The following is a 19,944-nucleotide window of genomic DNA, read 5'->3' as shown; positions in this document are numbered from 1 at the left end:
TACAATCATGGGGTATAAAAAAGTAACCAGCTGGCTCTTACAAGTGGGTGAGTTTTCAAGTTGAATATTTTGAAGTGAGATACTGAAGACTTTGATATATTGGTGACTTAATGGATTCTTGAGACTGACAGTGGGTTTCAGACCCCAGTGAATTCAGCTGGTGCTTAGCACTGCTTCAGGTGCTGTATTCAGCAGTGTTGAACTGATGCTTCTTTGTGTTTCATCCATGTGCAGCATTACTGTATGCAGTTAAATTGCTGCTGCTACAGCAATGTACTGTTTGTGTTTTTTAAGAATGGAGCAAGCCCTGCCATGAAACAGATGTCATTGTGGTAAACACTGTGCAAATAGAGAGCAAAAAAAGGGCTCCTGCCCTGAAGAATTCTTTGTGTGGATTAGTAGCTTTGGACACAGTTGATGTTTCACTTCTATCTGTTGCATGCAGCACTTGAGAGCTGATGTTTGGGTGTTTTGAGAAGAGGTGGAAAGGGAAAGATGATACATCCTTTGCAGGTATCACTGCTCTTTGGATTCTGATTGCATGGGCTAGTAGGCACAGGACAAGCCTGCCTTCCTAAGGAGACTAAGGAATTGAGTGAAAAGCAGTCTGGATTGCAGTCTGCAAGACAGGAACCCCAAAACTTCTGCCTTCTGGCCATGCTGAAGGCTGCAACTTGGACTTGGAGATATGCTTATACTTCAGCATGGGTTCATAGGAGTACACATGTACTAACTGTGTGGAGGGAAATTGAGTGTATGGATCCAAACCCATCCTTGTCTGACACTTCACACAATCTCAAAACATTTGTTACTGGAATAAAACTGCAGATGATGTGAAAATAGATTATTTCACCCAAACCTAAGTGCTTTTGGGTTTGGGATATTTTCTTTTCCTGAATGTGTACAACTCCTACCTCATAGCAATCTCATGTTTGCATGAGTAGCTTACTGTCTCAATACACTTATTTTTTCCTCATAACTCCTTAGCAACATTTAAGTTGCTGCTAGTACACTGTTTTATGACTTGGAATTATTTATTTCTATTGAGAACTCTGCATTGTTCCTGTGTTTTGGCTTCTAGCACAATACACTAGCACAAATTTTGCTAGCATGAATGTTCCTTGTTGAATGTGTTTGTATCATCTTGTGCTGTCTAATTTCATACTTCAAAACAAGAACTGAAATCTGAATCTCTTTAAATGCTTAGCTGCAGTGGGTACAGGAATCTGTTTACTGTAAGGATTTGGGCAGTGACAAACAGCAATCATATAAGCTTTTCCCCACCTTGAAGAACAGAAATAGATGTGGCACAGTTTTTTGCATCATTTTTTAATCCAGGCCCTCTTCACTTGTTGAAAGCTAGTCCCAATCACTGGGAAATGACTCCTGACAGAAGGTCTTTAAATACATGAGCAAGATTGAACAGAATCTGTACATCTGGATCTAAAAAAAAAGCCCAAGAATTTATTTTTATGTATTCCATCCCTCTGGGAACAGTGCACTGGTATATATTTATCCCAGGCATGTACTCTGCAGGAGGCTTCCTTGAGGTAATATGCATTGGGAGGTGGCTCCTTCTGTTTCTTCTTCCTTAAATATGTTTTAGTCTTTTCTCTGACTGCTGTGATTCAGCCTTCTTTTCTTTTAAATATATCTTCCTTTTTTTTTGTTGTTGTCCAAACCAATACTAGGTATTCACATAATTAAAATTAGAAACCAGGAGAAGTTTCTGCAGGTGTACTTCTAGCCCAGTGGGCCTTGCTCCCCACAGCATCCCACCCCAGGGTGGCAGCAGGAGCTGTGAGGTGCCAGGGTGGGCGCTGAGTGGGATGGATCGATAGTGAGGCTGGAGCTGGGGGAGTTGATGGTCTGCAGCCTGGGGTGCAGCAGGTCCAGAGTTGTGAGCTGGGAGTTGTTAAAGGTTACCATCACCTACTGAGGCATCTCTGCACAAGACCCTTCTCTTCACGAGGGATGTACACAAGGGGCTGCTCTCCAGTCCTTGTCTTCTATTCACTGTAGCATGAATCATTGAACCTTCCACATGGAGAAATCTCTGTTCCAGCTCAGGGTCTTGCTCACATAGATTAAAGTACAAGAAGTGTAGATTATGGAAAGGTGTTTGGAGAAAAATGGGCATTTTTTTGTTACTTAAGCTGCTTTCAAAGCCATGGCAACTAATAACTTTGTTTACTTTGGATTTGCTAAACTGAGTCTTGCAAATGTCAGTAGATGCTGAACAGGTTAAAAATGACATTTTAAAACAATTAGTTTCTTCTTAGAGTAAAGGATGTGGTTTGGAGGTTTTTTTCTCTGTGTTTAGGGAGAATTCTTTGACTGTCCTCAAATAAGATAATATTATCCCTCTATAGAGTTATTTTAAGATAATTATATTACTAATTCTCGGGTATAATTAAAAGTTTCATTTAAAAGCATTAAAAAAACAAGCAATAAAGTACAGCTTTATACTAAAGCATATGTATGAGCTTTGTCATATATTGCTGACATCTGGTTAAAGTCTGTCCAGGTTTTAAAAGAAATTCCACTACAGGGCCAGTATGATCCACATGCATTAATAGAGCAGTGTTAGTGATTGCACTGTACTTGCCCCACTGGATTGCTTCACTAATTATAAATCTTTCTCTTTTCTTTTATTTTTAATAACAAAAAATACATAATATATCTAGTCTAGAGAGCAGTTGTGTTTGGTAATGTATGTTTTTTATTGATGTAAAATAATCTGAAGATTATACATGCTCCATAGCTTACTTATGCTTTCAGCTGCTGATGCTATGAATTTCAGTATTTCTTTTCCACTTTGGTCATTTTAGAAATAACATCTAAAGCTGTTTCTCACATCACAACTGAAGAATTGTCATGTTTATTTAACCAGCTACATCTGGCTTCCAGTAAGTCCCAAATTTCAGTTTTTCACAGCTGTGCATAGATTCCTCTCATGCCCACAGCACACAGAAAAATTTTTGCTAAGCCTAAATTTGTTGAAAGAAGTATTCTTCTTGTAGGAGAAGGGATTAAGTGTTTTTCAGATCATGCCCTACCTCACAGATTCCTTACTTCTTAGAAGACAACGTACAGATCTGGCACAGTGTCACTCCCGGCGCCACTGCATGTGGAGAAGGTTTTTCAGTGATGTTTTTGGAGCCAGGCTGGAGATGATGAGGTTAATCAGCAGAAGCAGCCAGTGCCAAGCCCTTAGGCATCCCACTGTCATGCCATGGGAGCCAGGAAGGTGTGGAACACTGCCTCTGCCTCGCAGCCCCCAGAGAGACACTGCCCTTGGCCTTCAGGCAGCATGCTGTAGTCACATGTAAGAAGTGTAATCTGATAGGAGAGTTACGACATTACAAATATTTACAGGAACAAGAATCTAGTGAGATGATAAAAACTGTACTAGTCTGATTTGGTTTAGTTAAATGAATAAAATAAGTAAGGGGAAGAAGTTGCTCTGTGGGAAATTGAATGAATTGAATTGAATCCAATATGAATGTCTTAAGATGGCTCTGCTTTGGGTAGGTCTGTTTTGGATGAGACTTTGCTTTTGTAGGATGTGTGTGCCTTCATTAGCTATTTGGAGAGGGAGGATTGTCAATTCTATAACTCTGCTTTTCTACTACATTTTACAACACTGTGTAAGTGTAAGGTCTGCTTGGGCATCTATGATTTTGAGATAAACTTTTAGATTCTCTGGTAATCAGTAATTAGTTTTGGAGTATCTCTGGTGCAAAATCAAAAACATGTTTTGACAAGATTTTGTGTATTAAGATATGCTTTTGACATTTCACAAGGATTGGGAAAGGGATATTTCACATAGTCCAGTTATTAACAAGGTTATTTTTCTGGTATTTATATAGGCTTAAATTCATCTTACTAATTTTCTTGTGCTTTCACTTACTCTTCTACTGGTATAATGATAACATATTCTCAGAAGGACACCATCTGATTTTTAAGGTTGTAAAATAGGATTTCTAGTAACTTTAGTATGCTTGAGCCTTAAAAAAGTATTGAGTTTTATTTTTTACACAGGATCCACTGGTCTGTGATTTTTCTTACATTAAAAAGCTTTTGTTTTATTGTCTTTCATTCATACATATGTCTGTGCACACCTATAAATACACTGAGAATAAGTCTTATACAAATCCTTGTTGTTATTAAATCACTTGTTAAAGTTCAGTAGTCAAGTCTACATGGTCCTCACAGTTCAACTGTTTCATTTTGTTCTTTACACAGGAGCCCTTACCAAAGTAAAGGAGAGTAAGCGGCACGTGGAAGAGGGGAAGATGGAGCTTCAAAAAGCTGAGGGCATTCAAGAACGTTGTAACATTATTTCCTTTGCAACCCTCGCAGAAATTAATCATTTCCACAAAATTCGTGTGAGGGACTTTAAATCACAGATGCAGCATTTCTTGCAACAGCAAATACTCTTTTTTCAAAAAGTGACACAAAAGCTAGAAGAAGCTCTTCACAAGTATGACAGTGTTTAGTCCCTGATTTGTGGACTTTGCTCATCATGAACGTGACCCAGGCAGCAGAGCAAATGCTGCTGAAGAGCTGCTGCCAGTGGTAGATGGCGGTACAAGGATGGGTTTGTGTTCACCTGGAACCCGGGTTTAATCTCTGATTATGTAGAAAGGAAACAGTTATAGGGCTATGTAGTAGAAACAGTACCACGCATTGTAACTAAGTTATACTGTGTATGCCTACACCATTGTAACTTTTTTGAAATAATGAGTATACTATTTGCCTTATTGCTTTTTGAAATACGGTATCTTAGTGCATACTTCATAGACCTCAATGCCCTTTGGGTATTTAAGGAAGTTGGCTAGATAAATGCCTGCTTCAGATGCCTTTTTACTTCCCTAGATTTGGATTTCCTAAATTCAAGCAATTCTCTGTTTACAGATTCCTACTAGAGCAGCTATGTGATTCTGTGCCTTTAGACTCTATTTTTCCTTTTCTAGTAAGTCACATTTTTATGATTAAATGAATGAAGGGTTGGTGCCTATGATGGGAACTGATGATGAAACCTCACATTGACTGGAAAAAAAATTCAGCTGCCATCCAGTTTGCATAGCAAGTACTATCTTACGACGAATGTTGGCTCAAAAGGGAAAAGTTAAATTTATTCACACTTTCCCTGGAAATCGAGACTACTTGTTAAATGTACTAGGATGTTAAGCACATGTACAAAAATACACCACTTAATTCCCTTTCTGAAAGAAATAATATTAAGGGGTGAGGTTTTTTGGTGTTTTTTGTTTGGTTGTTTTTTTTGTTTTTTTGGTATACAGCATTACTGTAAGTAGAAAGTTGAAGAGCTAGCCTAATAAAAATTACATATATCAAGGGGATATTAATGCAAGCTATGTGGCTGCAACATTTTTTTTAAGTTTCAAATTATTTGCGCTTTGTTCAGTTGCTGATTCAGTTTAACTTCAGACTTGCATCTGCACTGCCAGTTGTCTGAATTTAAACTCCACTGTGATTCATTAGTTTACGAAGTTAAAAGTTTTTTGGGGATTATCAGTAAATAAATTATCTGAAGGCTTGGCTGAACTGACTTGGAAAACAGGTGGCATTTTTATGTTTGTAACACTCAAGAATTAACAATTGTCTTAATTTTTGTATAAATATTTTTGACAAGCAGGGTGCATTTATAGATATGTAAACACTATCTTTTAAAGAGGTTTATGGCTTATTTCCTTTGAATTAAGTCTGTGTTTCTTACCTATTGATTTCCTTCTTATTGGTCAGTATGAAAGAGGGTTTTTGTTTATCCTATCTTTTTTCTCCTGAACAAAAATAAGAAAACTTTGCAAAGAAGCAAAATGTTTCTTTTTTGTTTAATTGAATTAATCAAAAATAGCTTAAACAAAATGAAAGCCTGGAAAAGGAAGTTGAGCAACAGTTACAGTTAAGTACAAATCATTCCTCACCTATTCAGCAAAAATGTGCAGTTCTTTCAAATGATCATATGAGGTTTTGTAGTATAACCTCACACCTCTGTTTCAGAGGAATAACACTTAAGAATGTAGTTTTGGCTCTAAGATTCATCCCCAAATTTTTGGAGATGGCTGTTTTGCACAAGCTGTTTTTGGTGGTGCTTCTAGTACACATATAAAGCAGTAAAATACAGAATAATGAAGAGGGGAAGAAAGGACAATCAGTGAGGAAAGACTATTTCCAGCCTGTTGAAACATTTCTGCAAACAAGATTGACCATAAAATGAGGACCACAGTCATAGAGCTGACTTGCTCTTTACCTTCCTCATGGTGTCTTATACTACATTCAAAACTCACCACTTCCCCTAACAGCTCTTCCCAGCAGTACTCCTGCTTTCCCATATGTCATTTAATTATGTGACAGAGTCATGAGCTAGGTTTGAGCTGAGTTCCATGGCTGATGTTTGCTTAAGCCACATACTGTTTTAGTAAATGTCTTTACAGTAATTAGATCAGACTATAATCAAGCTGGTTCTACGTGGAGGTATTAAGACCTGTTCAGAAATTGATCTTGGTTCAGTAGAAGTATTTTAGGAGGTTGGTATCAATGACATGTTCATGTCCAGGAGGAAATTAAGCTGTGATATGTATTCATACAACGTTATCAGACAGGTACAGTTTTCCCTAATAAACTGTCATGGCCTTCACCTTACTTTCTCATTTGTGAATTTATTTGAGCACAGGAAAAGTGAGTGTAGTAATTGGTTAAATTTGATGTACCAGAAAATTTTGGTTGGAATCCTGGTTTAAATTATTGCAGAGTACAGAAAGGTTCTGGTCTACATCTATATTAGTGTTTTCTTCTTTTCCTCAGTCATTATAGAGTTGAAGTTGAACTGGCTGATGGGTGGAGCACAAGGAGTTGCAGTAAAGGGTGTTGCATCAGGCTGGTGACTGGTCACCAGTGGGGTTCCACAGAGCTCCATCTCAGGCCCTGTGCTCTTCCCTGTCTTCGTAAATCACTTGGATACAGGACTCAAAGGGGTACTAAGTTTGATGATGAGGCTAAGATGGAAATGACTGTGCATGCCCTCAAAGGCAGAGAAGCCCCATAGAGAGATGGACAAATCAGAGGGCCAGGCAATCACCAATCATGTGAAGTTCAACAAGGGCTGGTGTCAGATTCTGCCCCTGGGATGGGGCAGCCCTGGATGCACATAGAGACTGGGGGATGAGAGGCTGCACAGCAGTGCCATGGAAAGGGCCCTGGGGCTCTGGTCCATGGCAAGTTGAACATGAGCCAGCAGTGCCCTGGCAGCCAGGAGGGCCAAGCGTGTCCTGGGGGCATCAGGGACAGCATCACCAGCCAGGCAAGGGAGGGGATTGTCCTGCTCTGCTCCGCACTGGGGCAGCCTCACCTTGAGTGAGGTGCTGGGGGCAGTTCTGGGTGCCACAGTATCAGACATTAAACTACTAGAGAACATCCAGAGGAGGGCCATGAGGATGTTGAGGGTTCTGAAGGGGAAGCCTGATGAGGAACAGCTGAGGTCACTTGGTCTGTTCAGCCTGGAGAAGAGGAGACTGAGGGGAGACTTTGCTGTGCTCTTCAACATCCTCATGAGGAGGAGGGGCAGGCACTGATCTCATCTCTGTGGTGACCAGTGACGGGTCTCAAGGAAATGGCCTGGAGTTGTGTCAGGTGAGGTTTAGGTTGGATACCAGGAAAGGATTCTTCACCCAGAGGGTGCTTGGGCACTGGAGCGGGCTTCCCAGGGAAGTGCTCCAAGCACCAAGACTGACAGAGTTCCAGAAGTGTTTAGACAATGCTCTGGCATATGGTGTGTCTTGGGGATTCCTGGGTGGAGTCAGGAGTTGGACTTAATGATCCTGACAAGTGTCTTCTAGCTCAGCATGAGTTTATGATGTAGGGTGCCTGCACTCTATTAATGCTTGCTGCACTATATAAGAACTACAGTATTAATTGTATTTGGACCAATTATGACATTGACCACTTATGACTGACTGACTACTGAGTGACGTGGTCTGGGATCCAAGTGTACTCTACGTAATGTGAATGTATATTGTGTAGGACTATGGAAGCACCAAAGGAAATCTAACAATTTAAATAAATAAATGTGAAAGAAAGCAAATTTGCTCTGTATCATAAACCCTTTTGTTTCATATGATTCATGTAATTTGTTTTCAATGCATCACAGTTATTGTGTTGATAAGTAGTAAGAATCTGGTATGCTTGTTGGGGTTTGATTTCTGCAAGAAGATCCACTGAGGTATTGGTTCGTGTTAAAGTGCTGAATCCTGTGAACAATGAAATGAACCCTTCAGGGTAATATATCTACATAAAATCACCAGCAAGTGGAGAGTGAATAATATTTCTGTTCAAATTGTAGGGTTTACAGTTAGAAATTAGCAGCATACTAAAATTATTAGATGTTTGATTCCTATCCCTTTTTTTTTTTTTGTGATATTTGCTGAAGAGAGTTACCCCAATGATTTGTGCATGTTCTCTACATTCTTGTTGCAAATAAAATTGGTTTGGTTTTAGAAAACCTTAATCAGCTGCCTGCATTGAAAATGCCAACATTACTTGGTGAGGCACAGGTATCTTTTTGGTGAATTACAACATCTGGTTGGCAGTACCTGATTATTTTGCCAGACCTTCACCATTCCTTGCTGGTTGTCTGCTGCAACCTGAATTCTTCTGGAAAGCTTAAGTGAGAATTGGTCAGCTATTTCTCAAAAGGAGTTCATAAAAAATTTTTAAAATGGTGTTTTATTTTTAAATTCTGTAAACAATTTGGCTGGAAATCTTTAGTTCTTCCATACTTTGGAGAAAGGAGTTGATATTTGGCAGACTCATTGTCCTTTACAACCTTAGATGTACTTTCTGCACAGCCTGTGAAAATTTGTCTATCTGTTTCCAAGTTTTACCAAAGTTTTTCTGGGACCTGCAATTTTGACAGGTGAATTTTCTGTAACTCCCTTTTCCTCCAGGCAATCTTGATTCTAACCTTAGTCAGCAGCAAGTGAGGCTTTGACTGTAATTCTTTTCCCCTTCATTCAGAGGATCTGCACTTCTCAGGCCAGAAGCTGAGCAAAGAAGCTGTTGATAGGTGCTGCTGGCTTTTTAGGCCTGGCCATGGGAGAAGAGGAGCAGCAGCCTGGAACACAAGTTTGATGTTGTGCCTGGCAGCTACAAGAAGGTGGATGTCAGAGATAGCTGAAGAGGAACATGAAGATAAGAAAATGGGGAGGAGAGAAAGCCCTTTGACTACAAAGGCCTGTTCCTCCAGTGCCTAATGAATACTTTGAGCTTCCAAAGCATCCAAGGCTTTTGCTGTTTCTAAATAGCCATCATGAGCAGGCAGAAAATGGGCAGCTTTAGTTCTGCTTGTGATGAGGACAGCAATGTTTTGTTTCCATCATTAGAAGTTACTTTCTTTGCTTGATGGTCTCGTGGGCAGCTGAAAACTGTTGAAGAATTGTAGGTTTTGGGGCTGAAGGAAATGCTATAATTCAGGCCCAGTCAGGCAGCACAGTGGATGTCAGTGTGGTCTGATGTGTTTTGTCACACACCTTTTGTCTTGGGAAGAGGAGATCAGTTTAGGAAATTGTGCACATAAGAACTCCTGTATTAAGGAATACTAAGATTAATCATTCAGGAAAAAAAAAAGAAAAATTAAAAAATATTTCAGCATTAAAGTTGCCTGTGGTAACTAGTATATCAAGACATCTCATGAGACATTTGCACTGTTTCCCTTCCTGATTAAGTGCACATGATATAAAACATTGTGCTAATCATCTTAAGGTCTTTCAGAGAGGTTGTTGTCTGGCTAATTCTTACTTCTTTCTCAGCTTCAGTTGTACTCTGCACTGTGAGAAAGTCCAGGGGAATGAAGATCAGGTACGACTCTGTCCCTGTCTCTACCCAGGTTCTATGCAATATAAGCCATGTGAGATAAATCATTTATATGCTCTCCATTTTGTGTAGGCTTGAGTTTAAACCCAGGAGTTACACCGAAGAAGGTGCTGGGAATTCACAATTTTCACTGAAGGTTATGCACATTCTGCTTTGGATAAAGGAAATACTTCAAATGCAAAGTTGTCTGGAAAAAAATAATCAGGTATTCATTTCTTTAGGTAGACCAGCACAAGTTGGAGAACATTTGTAATCCATTAGCAGCAAAAGAGGAATAGTAAACCCAGATCATATTGTTGGAATGTTGCAAATGTAAGTATAATCTTGAAATTAGTGTTCAGATATTGATTTATTTTAAAAAAATCACTCCTGGAAAAATTCATATTTTGCCTTCAGAATGAAGTGTGAGTATTATTTAGGAAATAAAGGATGGGGCCACATGTTGAGTAGCAAGGATTCTCACTCAGGTACTGTTCATTCCATGAATAGAATGATAAAGGCCTTCTGAGATGAATCATAGAGTGATCATTTGTATGTATATTTTGGATGCATATTCACAGGAAAGCAGAATTAGCCACGTGGGCTAACTTACTTCTGGCATTTCCTGAGGCTTGAGATGCTGCCTTGTAATTCCATAATTTCTCGATGTAACACAGTGCAGTATAGTATGTGTTGCACATAGAAAAGTAAATTGTGTAATATATGTAAGTAATGTAATTTTGATATACTTCAGACTCATGTGGTTGGCAGCAAAGCTCAGGCATGCCTTGAGTTAATTTAAATACAAATTAGTAATAGATACAGTAAAACTTAATTTTCTAAAGTTAAAAGGCATCTCCTGTACTGACTGACTGATAGACTTGCCGCTTAATTTGGTCCCACTTTGAAATCAATGGGATTTTTTTTTTGCTTGACTCCACTGGGAAGAATATCGGGCTCAGTGAGTTGAAATTACATCCCTCCATCAACCCAGAAGTGTTCAGCCCAGACTATTCCCCTTCTGCGCTCATTTACAACTGAATTTAACATACAGAATTTTGAAGTTGCCTGTCAAAAAGCTCTATCCTGCAATTTTAATCAAAACCATCCCCTATTTTGGGGAATACATCATTATCATTTGAAATGAAGAATGGTACTGCTTTTGGTTTTAAAAGACATTTCCAAGGAGCATGAAAACCTTCTGTGAGAAGATAAAATCAGGAATTTTGAATTTCATCTTTTCTCTCTTGAGTGTTTTAACTGGCATTAACAACTATTTTTTTATGGAGAAAATAATGCAGGGGAAGAACATCACATAAATACATTAAAAATTTTAGAGCTCGGTGAGACAGTACAAAGTTTTATTTGCAATGAGTTAAGGTGACTGTATTTCTGTTGGTACACCCCATGCTATTTTTTAAGATCTTTTCTTTGGAAAAAACCTAGAGTCAGGTCTTTAATTAAAAGTGAAGATGGTGAAATAGTGTTGAAAGAGTATCCTCCCTTCAATTTCTAGTCACTAGCCCTCAGGTAAGAGTTGCAGGAGACATTCAGTTCCTCCGCTGTCCTTGAGGAGCACTTGACTGGCTCCCTGTCCTGCAGGAGGCTGCCACACCCATCACCTCCACCCCAGTGCTTCCTAAGGTGACTGGGGAAAGAGCTGCAAACAGCAGTTCCGTTTCACAGACAATTTCTGGTTGCAAACACGTGAACAATGTTGCAAAACCGCACTTGCAAAATGGTAATTGTCAGAGTCCCCCACTGCCATCCTGGCAGGGTGCTGCCACGTTCAGTATTTTTCATTTTGCTCTGCTTAGAGAAATTGCAGGCAAGATGACTACCCCAATTTTTAAATCAAAGGAAGTTGGGACCATGCTGCTGATTCAATTGCTGTGTCAAATCTGTGCCAGTGCTTGTCTATCAAGGGTAGATTTAATTTCATATAATTGTAAGAAATACAGAAAGAATTTTTCAGAGCTTTAGTAAGCATTGGGAAAACCTTGTTTGCTTGCATCATTGTTCAGGATCTGTGAAGCAAGCTTATCAGAGGTAAGGTCCCTGCTGTCAGAGTGTGGTACCAGGTTTGCTTTGTGCCCATGGGTAGTTGCTGTGTAGAAACAGTCTGTCCAATAGATTAATGCAAACCTGACTGAATGTGCTAATGAAGAATTGCTAGTTAGTAAGGCCAGGCCTTCTCAAGCTCAATTACCTTCTCTGGGAGAGTCTTTAATTTCAAACATGCAGTATATTCAATTTCTTTTCTTTTCCTTGCCGCTGTCTCTGTGGGAGTCACTTGTGAATAAGCATGGACAGCTGCTCTCAGACAACTCGGACTGTTCCATAAGCAACATCCATTCAGAAGCTGTAGCTGAAAGGCAGCTGTATCTCTGCTTTAGGGGTAAATGGTGTGGCAAGGTGCCTTTAAGCTCTGTTTTCAGTGTCATGAATGTCAGATGTAAAAATGAAGTTATGATGATACATATGCTTAAGGATGTGGCCAATCCATCATGCTGCAGTGGTGAGCAGCTCAGTGGTGAGCTTGTCCTATTCTGCTGGTCTTTTCCCCAGGCGGTTGTCAGCAACAGCACTTCAGTCTCGCAGTGTCTCAAATAGGTAAGTTTCCGGGCTCTGCTGTCCATACCCCCACAGCACATGCAGTGGCAAGGAAGTGTGTCTCATTTCAAGAACTGGTTGCTCACACTTTGAGCCGCAGTTAAGGAGCGTGTTTGGTTGAAGCAGTTGAGCAATATGAATCTCCCTGTGCCCGAGAGTGGGGAGGAAGGAATTTTAACTGCTCACAGTAGTTACCAGATAAAGGGCAGACTCTGCACCTTGCAACATTGTTCAGTGTATCAGTGTGGTAAGGAAAGCCTGTCTGAAACTTGTTAGGGCAGGAAGATGAGAAGGAAGGGGGAAATAATTGTCTCTTTCCTCATAGCTCAAGTGTAGACTGTGGAGCTGTTTGTTGACAACCAAAAAGAGAAGCTCAAAGATGCTGCAGGTTTCCCTTTGGATCATTCTGAATCATGAATGCCCAATGGGTGAAGTATCCTGCAGAAGGCAGTTGTGGCTATTTTCTCTTTAGAATCATTATTGCTTAGTCTAAAATACAGGAGCAGCCCTGCCAGGAGTAACCTCTGGCAGTAAATGCTCAAAGGTGTCAAGGTCATCTCACAACCTCCTTTGCATTCTTCTGCACTTGAGACAGCAAGGACAAGCAAGCCTTAGCTCACACTTATCAGAGATGCTTGTTCCTAAGACATATGTTCCTGGATCTCTGAGGCCAAAGGAGCTGGGATTCCCTTACTCATGGGTGAAACTATTTCAACGCTATCCAGGACGTTGTGCAGGAGGCAGTAACATTCACACTGCCACCAGTCAGGGCTCAGCACGACTTTGTTCCTTAGCAGGACACACTGTAGGTGCCCACCTTCCAGAGAGTAGTTGGGATGTTAGTCCCCTGGCTATAAAAGCTTTCATCTGAAGCTGTACAGGAAGGACATAAGCTCTCAAGGGGCTGTGTGCTTATTACCCCAGTGCTCATTCCATCCCCTGACTACTTCTATATGATCTTTTGCTTCTCCCCCTGGGAAATGTGTACACAAATTGTTCAGGGAGTCAAGTCACCTGATGCAGAGATCATCTCCATAAGCCAGGCACCTTAAGCTAGGTTTACAGGAGCTGCATTCCTTATGGGCCTTAAGCAGTTAGCTGCTTGGATAGTCAGGAAATTTCGTTCAAAATAGACCTAAAGTAGATTAGCTAAACCACGTTAAAACATTATGTCCATGTGCTCATTCAGGATTCATGCTATTCCATTTAGCCTTATTTGCTCACATACTGAAATAAAGTAAATCAAATTAAGCTTAATACTGAACAAGAGTTCCCAGCGTTTGCATAGGGAGTTATGCAGCTCTAATACCTAAATTCCCATATGTAGCTGACACATGCAAACTAGTCTGAAAATTTTTGCACAGAAAAGATGCCAAATAATTTCCTGTATATTCCAGAATTTACACAAAATCTAAGCAACTTTTCTCACTTCTAGCATCTTTTCTAAACTGGGATTAGAGGCTAAAACTGCTCTAGCACAGGTCAGATTCCCAGTAGGAACTACAGCTGCCTATCTACAGGAATCTCAAAACCAGAAGAGCAGGGTGAGAAAAGGCTTTTCAAGCCTACATGGTTCTCGTGGTTGCTGCAGTACATCACCACTTGTGCGAGGCACGATGTGCCTTCTGCCCTCACAGCACACTACACCATCCTTCTGCTCACAGCCCTCTGCTGAGCTGTATTCCCACAGACCTGTCACTGTCCCCACTGCCCGAGGGAGGAACAAGCATAACAAGGAAAACTGGCAAAAACAGGTTGATAAATTGATTTGGGATCTGTAGCATTTGGCAATGTTATCTACATGTTTATGCGTAGGGGTGACTCAACTTTTTTCCTATTATTGGTGCATCAGGCATGTTCTGTCTGAAACAACTCTTTTTGTATAAACTTTCCTTACATGTATCCTTTCTACATTGATTACATTATTCCAGTTGGGCTGGCTAGATTCTTAGAACTTGTATTAAAAATTCATTAAAACTTTTGTCAGGATTTTACCTGTCAGGTACTTCTTTTCTCTTATGAATAGCTGTCACTGAAATAATGTCTCAGTGGTTAATTTGAACTCTTTCTGACACATTTTTAATTCCTGCTCAAATGTTTGTAATTTCATAGTCTGACAGTGAGCAGAACCTAATCTCTATCAGTGGGGAGATAATGTAAGTGGACTTTTCCTGATGATGAACAATATTGATGAACACTACTAAGGAGCCCAAAGCAGAGATGTGTCCCAGAGTGTAGTGAAGCCAACATATGAGCTGCTGCCATGAGCTGCAAAACAAGAATGTTTGGGGATACATTCAAGGAGGCATCTAATTCTCAAATTATATATTTAAAATATCTTCATCAGCCAGCACTCAATCCTGAAAGTGCCTAATTCCATAACTATTTTCATTTTCATGTTTATGTTTTTGGAAGTGATGCAATGGACGTGCACTTTGCACCTCCCTCAAGGCACTTTGCACCTCTCTCAAGGTTGCTCAGATCTTCCTGTGGTCAAATACCTCAATGCTTAAGGGGCATGTAAAATTCATCAGCACAGATGTACTGGACCTTGCTGTAGCTGAGTTTCTTAGAGTTGTGATGATATTGCTAGAGGTTACCTGAAGGAGAGCAAGGTCTAGATTATGCATCTGCCCCCTAAGAGCAGTGTCCAGAAACTGAAACCTTAAGCTGTATTCAGTTTCTTCTGGTTGATTATGCAGGCTTTTCTCTGGTAGGAGAGTTCATGGTTCCAGAGGGTTGAGTCCCAACACTTATATACCAAGGGTGAGACCAAACACTTCCCAGCTAAGCTGAGAGCCTCTCTTTAGGAATTCTGAGTGCCAGGTGCATTCGAACTTACACTCATCTGGAAATGCTGGCTATTTTTTTTGCCTTAAACTGTCTTTCACAGAATCACAGATCTATTAGGGCTGGAAGGGACCCCGGGAGATCATCCAGTCCAGTCCCCTGCCAAGGCAGTGTCAGCAAGACAGGTGACACAAGAACATGGCCAGGTGGGTTTTGAACATCTCCAGTGAGGGAGACTCCATGACTTCTCAGGGCAGCCTGATCCAGTGTCACCCTCACTGTAAAGAAGCTTTCTTCATGCTGAGGTGGAACTTCTTGTGTTTGAGTTCATGGCCTCCTTGTCCTGTCACTGGGCACCACCAAAAAAAGTCTGGCACTATCCTCTTGGCACGTGCCTTTGAGATGTTTATGTGCCTTGGTAGTCTTAGATGGATTTATGTGCATCTCTTTTCCAAATAGTCCCAGCTCCCTCAGTCTCAAAAGAAGATGCTCCAGACCCCTGATCATCTTTGTGACCCTTTGCCAGTAGCTCCTTTTCTATCTGGTACTGAGAAACTCAGAACTTGGCACTCCAGATGTGGCCTCACAGGGCCAAGTAGAGGGGCAGGATCACCTCCCTGCTGGCCACACTCATCCTGATGCACCCAGGATCCCTCTGGGCCTCCTGGCCACTGGGACACACAGCTGGACCATTGTCGACTTGTCACCCACCAGGATTCCCAGGTCCTTCTCAGCAGAGCTACTCTTTAGTAGGGCAGCTCCAGCCTGAGCTGATATTCGGGGTTATTCCTCCCCAGGTGCAGGACCCTGCACTTGCCCTTGTTGAACTTCATTAGGGTTCTCTCCACCCAACTCTCCAGCCCATCCAGGTCCCACTGAATGGTCCTGTCTGATAAAATAGCCAATATTTCATGTGTGAATTGTGGTGATCCTGCATGGTGCTAGCTCAGGCAGTAAGCTCTTCTGAAACCAGTGACAAGGTTTCAAGCATCACAATTACTAGGAAACAAGGGTAAACCACAAACTGCAACATAGTCTTTCTCACCTTCTTCAAGATATATCTTTTTAACATAAAAGAAGGTTAATTATCAGGGTATTTTGAAGTGGACTCTATGCCTGTGTTAGGGCTTGCTGATACAGGTGTCACTGAGTAACAGTAGCAGGTATCTACTTTCAGGTTGGAAGAAAACAAATTATAACAAACACACTCCCTAGTTCTTGCACATTTTTTCATCAACATATAAGGAAACTGGCATCCTTCAATAAAATGAAAATATTAAGATCCTGTTGACAGCAGTATCTCCCAGCTATGATTTGTTGGATATTTATTGCCCACACTGATGGTAGGCAGCAGATGCCTGCTTTTTCATTACTGGCACCTCCCTTAAAAAATAAAAATAAGAAGCCAGACAGACAAAAGACACACAAAGAAACAAATATATATTTAAATGAGTCTATAACACACTGATGCAACTCTTCACTCAGGTTATAATTTCATGTGTTAACTAGAATTATAAACATAATGTAAGTATATCTATACCCCCTGTTCACTCTTGAGTATTTAGGTCATTTTGTCATTCTCTTCTGCTAATTGTTTTGTGACTTGCAGACTTTGAAGTAGTGTATTTTCTCTCTTATCATACAAGCTGGAAGAGTGCCCAAAGCATATTAGCTCATCAGCCAGCCATTTGTACCTGCTGCTCACTGTCTGCTACTGCTAAATATATGCTAATGATGCTATCTGAGCCTTGGGATGAATTTGTAAATTGTGCTCATGGCAGGGAAATGAGTGCTACTTACAAAGGTGACAAAGAAAGCAGCAGCTTTTAGATGAGATGAATCACCACATTATATTTTACTCTAGGGTAATAAATTATATTTTCAGTTTTGAATTCATTTTTTGGAAATGTGATTATAGGGCAACTGTAGCATGTGAGAAACCTTTCAAAGTCTCCTGAGGTAGAATAAAGAGACTATAATAGATTTTTTTAAATGATCTGATATTTAAATGCATACAAATCTGTTACAATGTGAGTTTTTTAGAGAACTTTTCATATATTGTGTTGCAATTTAAAAACTGCAGCCTTTGAATACTTTATAAGGCTTTTTTTCTTTTCTTTATGCTACTTTTCAACAACACGGCGCAATGGTCTGAATTACTTGGCATGTCTGAATTACTTATGTATAAGATATATCAAAAGCAATGAAATAATATGAGAGCAAATCAAGCTAATTTGAAAATCCAATGTACTGTAAAATAATGCAGCCTCTGTTAAATATGTTTGGTATGAAAGAAAAATTTAAGCCAACTGTAAGTACAGCTGGAGTTGGAATTGTTTAAACATTTTTGAAAGATTACTAAGATATTTAAAAGACTGTCTGAAAACTTGGGTTCTGCATTTCACAAAGATGCAGAGGAATAGCATTTTGGAAAGCTCTGCTGTTCCTCTTTATTTAGTGTTTTTGTAGCGCCAGGACAGGTCATTCCAATGCCCTTCCAAAGTGCTTTTTCATGCCCTATCCGTCAAACTAAAACAGGAACAGAAGAGGTGAAGAGAATCAGCCAGACACACAGAGTGGGTATTTTGGCTGTCTGCCCATGGAGTCAGTGATGGGTGTCCCAGAGCACAGACACTGCTCTCCCCTTGCCTGGCTGCTGGTCTCAGCAGTTCCCAGAGCCAGGCTGGGCTGGGAGGCAGAGTCCAGCTTGGGGGAACTCCTGCAGGAGTCTGAAAATGAACCATACCCAGAACTGGCTACTCACTGGGAGCTGGGCTGACCTCAGGTACAGGACAGCATGACACCCTGAGGTGACACCCATGAGAACTGCCATCTCATGGGAAGACCAGCTCTAGTTCTTAAACCCTGTTCATATGTAGTGTCCTAAACATGCTGGATCAGTCAGACTGATCAGACAATCTGGGAAAAAACAAAGTCTCAATAATTTCTTAATAAGTCATAGAATTTTCTTTCATATGCTAAACTACTGGAAATAGAAACTTTTGAATTTGTCCTTACTAAGGATGAAACAACATGAAAGAACTTTTGAAAATACTTCTATTTAGCCACAATAAAATACTTATCAAAAAGCAATGGCCAAAAATACGTGCAGGAAGTGTGACTGAGAAATACAAAAAACATCTAAAGGAGTAAACTTAGGACACCAGGTATTTCAGTCACACAAACATCCCAGACCATGAGAGAACCACAGTGGCAGGAATCATCTTAACCCACAGTAATTTCTGGAGCTATGCTTAACCTATAGATAGCACTGAAATTCACCATGTGAGTTTTCACAGAATCACAGAATATCTTCAGTTGTGAGGAACCCACAAGGATCATCAAGTCCAGCTCCTGGGCCTGCACAGCACCATCCCCAGGAATCACACCCTGTGCCTGAGAGCATTGTCCAAGTGAGCTCTGTCAGGCTGCTGCTGTGACCACTTCCCTGAGGAGCTGTTCCAGTGCCCAAACACCCTCTGGGGGAGGAACCTCTTCCTAATATCCATCCTAAACCTCCCGACACAACTCCAGGCCATTGCCTCAGGTTCTTTCACTGCTCACTCAGAGATGAGATCAGTGCCTGCCCCTCCTCTTCCCCTCCCAGGGAAGTTGTAGCTGCAATGGGGTCCCCCCTCAGTCTCCTCTCCTCCAGGCTGAGCAGACCAAGTGACCTCAGCTGTTCCTACAGCCCAGCAGCTTTAAAAGAAAACCCAAGCTTTCTCAGTCCCTGCACAGACATCGTGGTTTGGAAGATGACTGTGAAATGTTTTGAGTTGTTTGTGAATGTGTTCCTATTAGAGAATTATTATGGAAACCTAAATATCTCCAGAGACAAGACCTCTGTGCTGTGTAAACTCGTAGCCCTGCAGTGCAGTACTGCCTTCCAGCAAGAACCCATGAGCTCTGCAGGGGCTTCCCAAGGCCTCATGACTGAGACTCCTCAGGTTTGCTTTGTCTGAATATCTCCTGACTTGCCTGCAGCTCTGTTTTGCTTTGTTTAACCTCCAGTTAACCAGGTGCCTATGGCTAATTCCCTCTACTTGTGTTTATCCTATACTTGTGTGGTACAATCATGCTTTTACATAGCTGGCAGTGGTGTTAAATGAGATGTTTAAGACTCTGACACACAATATAGGGCAAAGAAATAGAGGTGTGGTATGACAGCAGAGGATGTGAGAAGTGGAGATACAGAATGCATCACAGAGGATTAGGGGGATGGAGCAGTAAGAGTTGGGCCACACGCCTGGCGCTTGACACTCACCAGTTGTCCATTTTAGAAATGTGGATCCTGATCTGGATTAATCTAATTTGACAGCTAACAAAGGGAACAAGGAAATAATATCAAACATACATAAATAGTACTCTGTGTAGTAAATGCATTTGTAAAATGAAGCCATAGACCAGGAAAGCAAAAGAAAGGTAAAAAATTGCTTGGGAAAGCATTAAAAAAAACCCCTCTTATCCCAAGTACATATCAGGAAGGAGGAAGAATCCAATGCTATGACCATCACATTCCTCATGGTGAGTGACTCCAAGGGCTATGGTTGATGTTGTTATCCTCTCCACTTGGTCCAAGTGAGCTCTGTCACTTTCCTCCAAACCTTTAGAGTTCCTGAAGGTCTGGAGGAAAGTGGAAGGGTGAGCATATGTCCAAAGAAAGGG

At 40.8% G+C, this 19,944-nt stretch overlaps 1 protein-coding gene across 4 annotated transcripts in view; it reads left to right on the top strand.

Annotated features, from left to right (window-relative positions):
* The window catches only part of SNX18 (sorting nexin 18), a 72,672-nt gene that overhangs the window by 14,534 nt on the left and 38,194 nt on the right, over window positions 1-19,944 (top strand). The window contains exon 2 of one of the 4 annotated variants that reach the window (XM_054652370.2): window positions 4,249-6,672. The exons of the other annotated variants lie outside the window; for them this stretch is intronic. Within the exon in view, the coding sequence (XP_054508345.1) occupies window positions 4,249-4,502 (254 nt within the window). The 3' untranslated portion in view covers window positions 4,503-6,672. Of the gene's footprint in view, window positions 1-4,248; window positions 6,673-19,944 lie in introns of those variants that run through there. 4 annotated transcript variants of the gene reach the window in all.

This window comes from Agelaius phoeniceus, chromosome Z (assembly GCF_051311805.1).
Source record: "Agelaius phoeniceus isolate bAgePho1 chromosome Z, bAgePho1.hap1, whole genome shotgun sequence".
NCBI classification, from domain to species: Eukaryota; Metazoa; Chordata; class Aves; order Passeriformes; family Icteridae; genus Agelaius; species Agelaius phoeniceus.
This window is presented reverse-complemented; position numbering and strand designations above follow the sequence as displayed.